The sequence below is a fragment of the Microcebus murinus genome, chromosome 6 (assembly GCF_040939455.1).
Source record: "Microcebus murinus isolate Inina chromosome 6, M.murinus_Inina_mat1.0, whole genome shotgun sequence".
Lineage (NCBI taxonomy): Eukaryota > Metazoa > Chordata > Mammalia > Primates > Cheirogaleidae > Microcebus > Microcebus murinus.
This window is the reverse complement of record NC_134109.1, coordinates 100,989,716-100,999,488: the sequence shown is the minus strand read 5'-3', so window position 1 is coordinate 100,999,488 and position 9,773 is coordinate 100,989,716. Positions and strand designations below refer to the sequence as shown.

General features: G+C 49.1%; 1 protein-coding gene and 1 long non-coding RNA gene across 2 annotated transcripts; both read left to right on the top strand.

The window, feature by feature from the left end:
• Window positions 1-2,786: 2,786 nt before the first annotated feature.
• On the top strand, window positions 2,787-8,903 carry LOC142871519 (uncharacterized). Its single transcript, XR_012919792.1, has 2 exons — window positions 2,787-2,852; window positions 5,503-8,903. It is a non-coding gene; the product is annotated as an uncharacterized LOC142871519 (long non-coding RNA).
• Window positions 2,850-8,903, top strand: LOC142871518 (uncharacterized). The gene is made up of 2 exons (XM_076004484.1): window positions 2,850-5,663; window positions 7,617-8,903. The coding sequence occupies exon 1, from the start codon at window positions 2,902-2,904 to the stop codon at window positions 4,423-4,425; it is 1,524 nt and encodes a 507-aa protein (XP_075860599.1). The 5' UTR covers window positions 2,850-2,901; the 3' UTR covers window positions 4,426-5,663; window positions 7,617-8,903.
• Window positions 8,904-9,773: the final 870 nt, after the last annotated feature.

Below are 9,773 nucleotides of genomic sequence, written 5' to 3'. Positions count from 1 at the left end.
TTGCTGGTGGGAATGTAAATGGCACAGTCACTCTGGACATAACTTCTTATGAAGTTAGATATACACTTCCCATACAACCCCACTCCTAGGTGTTTACCCAAAAGAAATGAAAAGCATGTTTACAGAAAATCCTGCACACAAATATTTATAGCTACAATGTGATTACTAAAAGCCAGAAAAGGGGAGACAACCCACATGTCCTTCACATTGTGTTACATACTGCAATGAATACTACTCAGCAATAAAAGGAATGAATATTGGTACACTCAACACGGATGATCATACTGAATAAAGCACTCAAAGGCTCATACAATGTGATCCATTTATATGATATTGTCAAAAAGGCTGAACTACAGGAAAAGAAAGATCAGTGGTTGCCAGTAACTTGGGATGGGGGTGGAGCGGACTACAAAGGAAACTTCTTAGATAATGGAAATATTTTATCATTTGATTATGACAGTGGTTACATGATTGTTTACATGTGCCAAAAATCATAGAGCTGTACATTCAAACAGGTGAATTTTCCAGCATGAAAATTATATTTCAATTTTTAAAAATTGGGGTTTGGATTCAAATTCTTTCTCCCCTTTCTTTGTCTTTCCTGTCACTGCCCAACATCCTGTCCTCAGAGCTCTGTTCTCCTAGGGAAAACGTGCTCTGAATCAGCCATCCTGAAGACTGCTTTGCTCCTGGGAACAAACGGCAAACCCGTTGAGCATTGTCTCTGCAGGGCCATGTGTCTGCCTCTATTCCTTGTCTCACCCTGTCTGTCTAGGCCTGGTCACCAGGGGCCAGCCCAAGTGACCTCCACTTCCCCTTCCCTGCACTGGAGTCCTGGAGGTGACCCAGGGCAGGGACTGAATCCTTATGGCCCAGGTGCTGTGTGGGCGAAAGCTTCTGCTTGGAAAGAGGGAGGCTTCTTACACAGAACTTTCCACAGCTTTTCTTTCTAGCCAATAAAACAGCCACGTTTCTGGAGAACATACAGCCAGAGAGGGCATCTACCTGGCATCCACTTCACCTCAGCCCTTCCCAAGGCCACCCCAGTCACTGCTGCAGGCTCTTCTGGGCTGCCAGCATCTTGGTCAGGGCTGGAGCCATACCACACCCAGAGCCATCTGGGACCTCCCAGGGGAGTCATGAAAAGAGACCTTGGGTCACGGGAAGCAGAGCAGCAGAGTCTGGTAGATGCGTGGGCGAGCTTGTGCCTTAGGACAACAAGGGCACACACATTGTGGTGAGTGTGGAAAGTCTAGGGAGTGTGAACACTCTTGAGACGACACCCTGGTGAGTGTGCACCTCCTAATCCTGTACAAAATTGTGAATGTGAGTGTTTGGGGAAATTCAGGGGGCACTGTAGGGGCACTATGATGTCCACATGTAGAATATGAACTCAGTGTTTCATACAGTGACACTACAATGTTACTGGGTATGAGCAAACTATAAAAGTGTGGTGAAGGTCAGGTGCAGTGGCTCATGCCTGTAATCCCAGTATTTTGGGAGGCGGAGGCACCTGGGGCCAGGAATTTGAGACTAGCCTGGGCAACATAGTGAGACCCTGTCTCTACAGAAAATTTTAAAAATAAAAATTAGCCGAGTGTCGTGGCCTGTGCATGTAGTCCTAGGCTACTCTGGAGGCTGAGGTGAGATGATCACTTGAGCCCAGGAGTTTGAGGTTAGAGTGAGCTATGAACAAGCCACTGCTCTTCAGCCGGGGCAGCAGAGTGAGACCTCTTCTCTAAAAAATAGACAAAGTGTAGTGAAGACACTATGGACTGTGAGTGTACCATGCTAAGCTAGTTGAACATCGTGGCGTCGAAGTGTGAATTCCATAGTCAGTGGTGAAAACACTGGGGCCTCTAGGGAGGGGGTAAACACATTGTGATAAGCGCGGTGAGCACTATAGACGCTGTGTGTAAACATAAGGCTCTGACTGTGGCGAATCCATCAGAGACACTGAGGTGATCCTGCTTTAAGCTTGAGGAGCGTTCTGTGATGACCACAGAAAGAATGCTGTGCAGAGGATGCAGAGCTCTACTGACATGTTTCTTTGGGAAACTTCTCCCACCTAGAACTGCCGCTGAGTAAGCACACCCTTATAAGACTAGATGCTGGGCCGGGCACAGTGGCTCACGCCTGTAATCCTAGCACTCTGGGAGGCCGAGGCGGGCGGATCACTCAAGGTCAGGAGTTCGAAAGCAGCCTGAGCGAGACCCCATCTCTACCAAAAATAGAAATTAAATGACTAACTTAAAAAATATATATACAAAAAATTAGCCGGGCATGGTGGCGCATGCCTGTAGTCCCAGCTACTTGGGAGGCTGAGGTAGTAGGATTGCTTGAGCCCAGGAGATTGAGGTTGCTGTGAGCTAGGCTGACGCCATGGCACTCACTCTAGCCTGGGCAACAAAGCAAGACTCTGTCTCAAAAAAAAAAACACTAGATGCTGACCTGCAGGCCTGTGGGGCGCGGTGTCAACGCCATTACAAATTGGCGCCTGTTTCCGGCTTTGCCTAGAGCAGCAAACAAGTTCAGCGCACGAGCAATTGTCGGTTGCCCTGTGGCGCAAGCATGCAAACGAAGGGTCCTGCTATGGACTAATGCTTTGGTGGCTCGACAGCTGAGCGGCCTATCCCAGCTTAGGGGTTGTGCTTCTAGGGTTTATAGCAGCCTGGGCGCTGCCGGGCTGGGTCTTCCGCATCATGTAAGTCTAAAGGGAACCCCATTAAAGCACTGTCAGAAGAACTCCAGTTGCCGCGTCTTCCTTGCTGGCGAGGCGGGCGCGACAAGTGGTGCCGAAACCCGGGAACCGAAACAACTTTGAAGCACCAGCGGAGACGACCTCGACAGAGGTGAGTTCAGAACTGACGTGTGGGACGGCCAAAACCCCCCGCTTCCATAATGGGTAATATTCCGCTGCGGTGCTTTATGTGGCCTATAAGAGATCTTTTATCATCACAAGGAGTGCACTGCGAGGAAAAGACCCTCATAAAATTTTTGAAGGAGGTGGACCGTGTAGCTCCTTGGTTCCTCCACTCGGGTTCTTTGACTATTCCCTCTTGGGGGAAGTTAGGACAGGACCTTCGTAGTGCGGGGACTCTGAGGCCAGGCACCCTCCTTGTTCACAACCTAATTATGGAGTGCCTGCATGATGAAAGCTCAGGCCCGCGCGTAGCAGCTAGCCAAAAAGCCTTAGATGACTTGCAAGACGCAAGTTCGGAGAGAAGCAGTAGGGGAGGGACCTCGGGAATAAGAAAATGTAGAGCTCAAAAAAGGAAAATGCAGGGAGGGAAAGCGCAGCCCAATTTGCCTAATTGTGACCCCTTACCAGAGTTTGACAATCTACATTTATCTGACACTGCTGACTCTGAGTCAGACTGCGACAGTAGCCCAGAGTCAGATGAGGAACTAGAAAAGAAAGAGGAACCAGTTTTTCAGGAAGCGGCCGGTTATGAGCGGTACCGCCCGCCTCCGTATGCCCCGCCTTATGAGGAACTAAGCGTTCGCCCCAGGCAGAGAGGCGCACAGCAGGGTGACTCATTCATCCGCCCTGAAGAGCGTAAAGAGCTGTTTCTTACCTTTCCTGTCTTTGAGAATGATAATCAAAGGGGCTGGGAGCCAGTGAACGCCAAGCAATTGAAAGAGCTGGCGGAGGCTGTCCGAAACTGGGGACATGGGGCCTCCTACACCTTATCTTTGGTAGAGAGACTGGGCAATACAGCAATGACGCCCAGAGATTGGAGTCAGCTCGTCAAGGCAGTACTGACTACAGGTCAGTATTTAGATTGGAAGTCCATTAACCAGGAAGAGTGCATGGAGCAATCCCGGAGAAACGCCCAACGCGGGCAACCAGCATGGAATTTTGACATGCTCACAGGGCAGGGGCAGTGGGTCAACAATCAGGTCGCCTACCCAGAGGAGGTATATGCCCAGATCAACTCCATAGCCATCAAGGCGTGGAAGAGCTTGCCCAATCGTGGGGAGGTCAAGGGTAACTTGATGCAATTGCCCCTTGGCCTGGCGGCTGCTGTTTTAGCGGCTCAAGCAAAGCAGGAACGCAATTGCTACAATTGTGGCAAACCTGGGCACCTTAAAAGGCAATGTAGAAGACCTCCTAAGCAAGGGAGCTCCTCTAACAAACAGCCAGGCATCTGCCCTACCTGTGGCAAGGGGCGACATTGGGCTTCTGAATGTCGCTCGATGAAGGATAAGGATGGAAATCCCATAGTTCGGGATCAAAATGGAAAGCCTGTACCTAAGCAAAAAAACGGATGGCGGGGCCCCCGACCCCAGGGCCCGCAAATATATGGGGCCATGCAGGGGAATACCCAGGAGAGGTCGCTCCTAGCGCCTCCGAGGAGCCAAGGAGAGCCACTAAAGGTTCTGCAGGATTGGACCTCTGTGCCACCACCACAACAGTATTAACCCCCCTCATGGGGTGCCAACCGGTCCCATCTGATTTTAAGGGGCCGTTACCTGATAATACTGTAGGACTCATCCTTGGCAGGTCTTCATCAACTCTGCAGGGATTAATAATTCACCCAGGAGTTATTGATTCAGATTTTGAAGGGCAAGTAAAAATTCTTTGCTCTTCCACTAGAGGCATAGTTTCCATATATCCAGGAGACCAGATAGCACAGTTGCTAATTTTACCTAGCCTCCATTCTATGTTCCCTAGTAAACAAAAAATCAGAGGAGAAAAAGGTTTTGGCTCCTCTGGAGGAAACTGTGCATATTTGTCATTGAATTTAGATGAACATCCTACTATGGACTTAACCATACAAGGAAAGACATTTAATTTCTGAACGCTGGTGGCCAAAAACGTGGCCATTGGCCCCCTCAGCTCAGACTCTGCAGGGATTGGGATATGCATCCTCTCCAGTGATCAGCGCCCAGACCCTGAAATGGAAGGATAATGAGGGTAGTTTTCAACCTTATGTCCTACCTTTGCCTGTAAATCTTTGGGGTAGAGATTTGCTACGGCAATTGGACTTCAAATTGACCAATGACTATTCTGTTCAAAGTCAAAAGCTGATGAAAAGCATGGGCTGTGTCCCAGGTAAAGGGCTTGGGAGGAACTTGCAGGGAAGAACTGAACCTATAGAGCCTGTGCCACGACCTTCTAGGCAAGGGCTGGGTTTTTCTTAGGGGCCGCTGGGGATCCTCTGCCCATACCCTGGAATACAGAGGAGCCAGTGTGGGTACCTCAGTGGCCCTTACCCTCTGAAAAGTTACTCGCGGCCCATAATCTAGTGCAAGAGCAGCTTACTCTTGGGCATCTTGAACCCTCTCATTCTCCTTGGAATACCCCTATTTTTGTGATTAAGAAAAGGTCTGGTAAATGGAGACTGTTGCATGACCTTAGAGCAATTAATGCCCAGATGCAGCTTATGGGGCCTGTTCAAAGAGGACTGCCCCTTCTCTCAGCTTTGCCTAAACATTGGAGTCTGATCATCTTGGACATCAAGGACTGTTTTTTCTCTATTCCCCTGCACCCACAAGATAAAAGCAGATTTGCATTCACGCTTCCTTCCATAAACCACGAGCAGCCTGATGCAAGATATCAATGGCAGGTTTTGCCTCAGGGCATGGCTAACAGTCCCACTATGTGCCAACTTTATGTGGCCTCAGCTATCCAGCCGGTTAGGCAGAAGTTTTCAAAGGTAAGAATTATACACTATATGGATGATATTCTCTTGTGTCATTGTGATGATGGCGTACTTCGCCAAGCTTATGCGTCCCTTCAGGCTCACTTAAGGGAAAAGGGCTTGCTGGTCGCTCCAGAAAAGGTGCAAGAGGGAGAAGTAGGCGCGTTTCTTGGTAGTAGCATTCTCCCTGACAAAATCGTACCCCAAAGACTGTCCATCCAAAGAGATGCCTTAAAAACATTAAATGATTTCCAAAAGCTGCTAGGAGATATCAATTGGCTTCGACCTTTCCTATGTCTTACCACAGCAGAACTGAAGCCATTATTTCAGATTCTAGAGGGAGACTCACACATTACGTCCCCTAGAACTTTGACTCCTGAGGCCCTTAAGGCTCTTCATAAGGTAGAAGAAGCCATTCAAAAGGCGCAACTAGTGCGCATTCAACACCATGATCCTTTCTCCCTCTGTGTACTCCCTTCTCCCACGCTCCCTACGGCAGTGCTTTGGCAGGATGGCCCCCTTTTATGGGTGCATCCTCAAGCCTCTCCAGGAAAGGTGATTGGCCATTATCCTACCTGTGTGGCCGAGATAGCTTTAAAGGGTATTAGTTTGGCTGTGTCCCATTTTGGGCGTCACCCTGATAGCCTGATTTGCCCATATACTGCCAATCAGGTGAACACCTTATGTGCCACTCTTGATGCATGGGCCATATTGAGATGCACCTTCCCGGGGAGCATTGACAACCATTATCCCAGACATGCCTTGCTGCAGTTTGCAATGAGGAACGAGCTTATTTTCCCAAGAGTAACTTCACTGTTACCTTTGGTTGATGCCTTGGATGTGTATACCGATGGCTCTAAGACGGGTATTGGGAGCTATGTCATTCAGGACAAGGTGTATACCAAACAGTTTAACTATTCTTCTCAGCTAGTAGAGTGTGCCGTAGTCGGTCTGGTTCTCAGTACCATCACTGAACCTATCAACATCATCTCAGACTCCTTTTATGTGGTCAACGCAGTTAAACAGTTAGAGAACTCCTTTCACATTCTTGCCAAGAGTACTGTCTTTTCTGTATTTACAGAAATTAGGAATACTATTCAAAATAGGAAAAACCCATTTTCCATTCAGCATATCAGAGCTCATTCCTTGTTACCTGGACCTATGGCTGCGGGAAATGCTATGGCAGATCGCGCCACTCGCGCCCTCTGGGTGTCTGATGGCCACGCCGCCGCCATAGAGTTTCATAAACTTTATCATGTGCCAGCTGAAACCTTACGACTTAAGTTCAACATCACGCGTGCAGATGCTCGTGAGATTGTACTGCAATGTCCAAATTGTGCTCCTTTTCGCACCGTTGTTCATACGGGCGTGAATCCTAGGGGTTTGCGTCCTCTACATATGTGGCAAATGGATGTAACTCATGTCCCATCTTTTGGAAAGCTTCAGTATGTTCACGTGTCTGTTGACACGTGCTCAGGCGTCCTTCATGCCACGCCTCTGGCTGGAGAAAAGGCAAGTTACGTTATCATTCACTGCCTAGAAGCTTGGGCAGCCTGGGGCAAGCCCCGGGTTATTAAGACAGATAATGGCCCGGCTTATACCTCAAAATCTTTTCAGCAGTTTTGCACTCGCTTGGGTGTGGAGCACCGTACCGGTCTTCCCTACAACCCTCAAGCGTAAGGCATCGTGGAGCGTGCTCAAGGCACGCTCAAAATGTACTTACAAAAACAAAAAGGGGGAGATGCCCTACAGCTAGGGCTATCACCTAGAGGACGCCTCTCCTTTGTTCTCTTTACTTTAAATTTTTTAAATTTAGATGTCAAGGGACGTTCGGCAGCAGACAGGCATGTCACGCCTGCTCCGCCACAGAAAGAATTAGTGAAGTGGAAAGATGTGTTGTCTAATCTATGGAAAGGCCCGGATCCAGTGTTAATGAGATCCAGGGGAGCTATTTGTATTTTTCCACAGGACCAAGACAATCCCATCTGGGTGCCCACGCGGCTGACTAGAACGGTGCAGCAGCCTCTGGAGCAGCATGAAGACGTGCTGGCTACTCCTCCTGACGACAGCATGGATGATCGGGAGGATGGCATCGGAGCCACGCTGGGGGATCCTGTCAGTGCTTCCCCTGCCGATGCCTGTGACACATGACGCATCAGTTTTCCCCCGCCTACTGTTATTGAGAGCCCGTGAGCTCCCTGCTTAACTGGAGGGAAATAGATCCTTCTCCTTGAAGGGGACTTTGTGTTTTGTGTGGGGTTAACGGAAGCTGCACAGACTTGGCTCCCCTGTCCATTGGTGGCTAGGGGTATGGCAGGGAATGCTAGTTTCGCATGGAATCTTAGCGACTCTTTTGAGGGTTCTGTGAGGGTGATTGCGGGAGGGCGAAACGCGACCTTTGCCCCTACACCTGTCTGTGTTTGGCCCCCGTTTATCTGGGTGGTATCCACGGAAAAACCCTCTGGTACACATGTGAACTGTTCCTCTAATACGTGCAATTATACATTGTGTTGGAATGCCACGTTTCACCCCTCTGCCATTGTTACCCGCTTGCCTAGATACATTCCTGTTCCTGTTGAAGCTCCTAGCTCTATGACTCTGTTTCGGTCTTGCAGCCACGGACCATGTGGTATTGGCACAGACATTTGCTGCGCTTGAACTGAGACAGTCTGCACAGGTGTGGTTGACCATGCTAAAAGGTTAGCCTAGTTTTGGGTTGCGCCCGCTCCTACCCCCAGGTATTTTAGTAGACATGGCCTTTGCACTCTGAGGGGTCTCTCCCATTGCACCAAATAAGGCATGTCTCCTATCCCACAGCCAGCCTTTGCACACCTCCGAGTTGTGCTCATTGCACGAGGATAGGTGGTTGCTGGTGAAAGTGAGGCTCTGCAACCTTGATCGCACGGTCGAAGGACGGTGCTGAACGGTTGCTCAGCTCTCATTAAATTAATAAAACAGGGGGAGATGTGGGGCGCGGTGTCAACGCCATTACAAGTTGGCGCCTGTTTCCGGCTTTGCCTAGAGCAGCAAACAAGTTCAGCGCACGCGCAATTGTCGGTTGCCCTGTGGCGCAAGCATGCAAACGAAGGGTCCTGCTATGGACTAATGCTTTGGTGGCTCGACAGCTGAGCGGCCTATCCCAGCTTAGGGGTTGTGCTTCTAGGGTTTATAGCAGCCTGGGCGCTGCCGGGCTGGGTCTTTCGCATCATGTAAGTCTAAAGGGAACCCCATTAAAGCACTGTCAGAAGAACTCCAGTTGCCGCGTCTTCCTTGCTGGCGAGGCGGGCGCGACACAGGCCAAAGTACATGTGGCAGCCAGTGTGGCATGCATGGTTCTGAAGGTTCCTTTCTTTTCCTCCTGTTTTCCAAGTTGGAATTGTTATCATGGTTGTTCAGTTTTGCTCATTTCTACTGGAGTGTGTTGATATGGTTACAGGGTAGAGGGGGATTATGCATGGGTGGGTTTGTAACAGAACAAACATGGGTAAACTCTGAGGTTGACAGCTATCAAAGTGGTCTCTTCATATCATGACACTCAATTCTTGATATCAAGGTCAATAGTTAGACATTTCTGGTGGATTCTTTCTGGGAAAGGAGTGCTTATTTTTGTGGTTGTGTTTTCAGTGGGCACATGTAGTTTTTTACTTCCTAGCTTCCATTCTTCCTAATTCTGATGACAGCACCACAGCTTTCCTTTGGGAAAACTCAGTCCATTTGATTCTATGGGAATGATCTACCCCTGGCTCCAGAAGTGGGCTAGTCAGAGCTTTCTTTCTTTCTTTCTTTCTTTTTTTTTTTTGAGACAGAGTCTCACTCTGTTGCCTAGGCTACAGTGCCGTGGCATCAGCTTTGCTCACAGCAACCTCAAACTCCTGGGCTCAAGCAATCCTCCTGCCTCAGCCTTCCGAGCAGCTGAGACTACAGGCATGTAATACCATGCCCAGATAATTTTTTCCCTATTTTTAGTTGTTCAGCTAATTTCTGGTTTTAGTAGAGACAGGGTCTCGCTCTTACTCAGGCTAGTCTTGAACTCCTGAGCTCGAGCAATCCACCCGCCTCGGCCTCCCAGAGTCCTAGGATTACAGGTGTGAGCCACTGCGCCGGGCCTAATCAGAGCTTTCTACC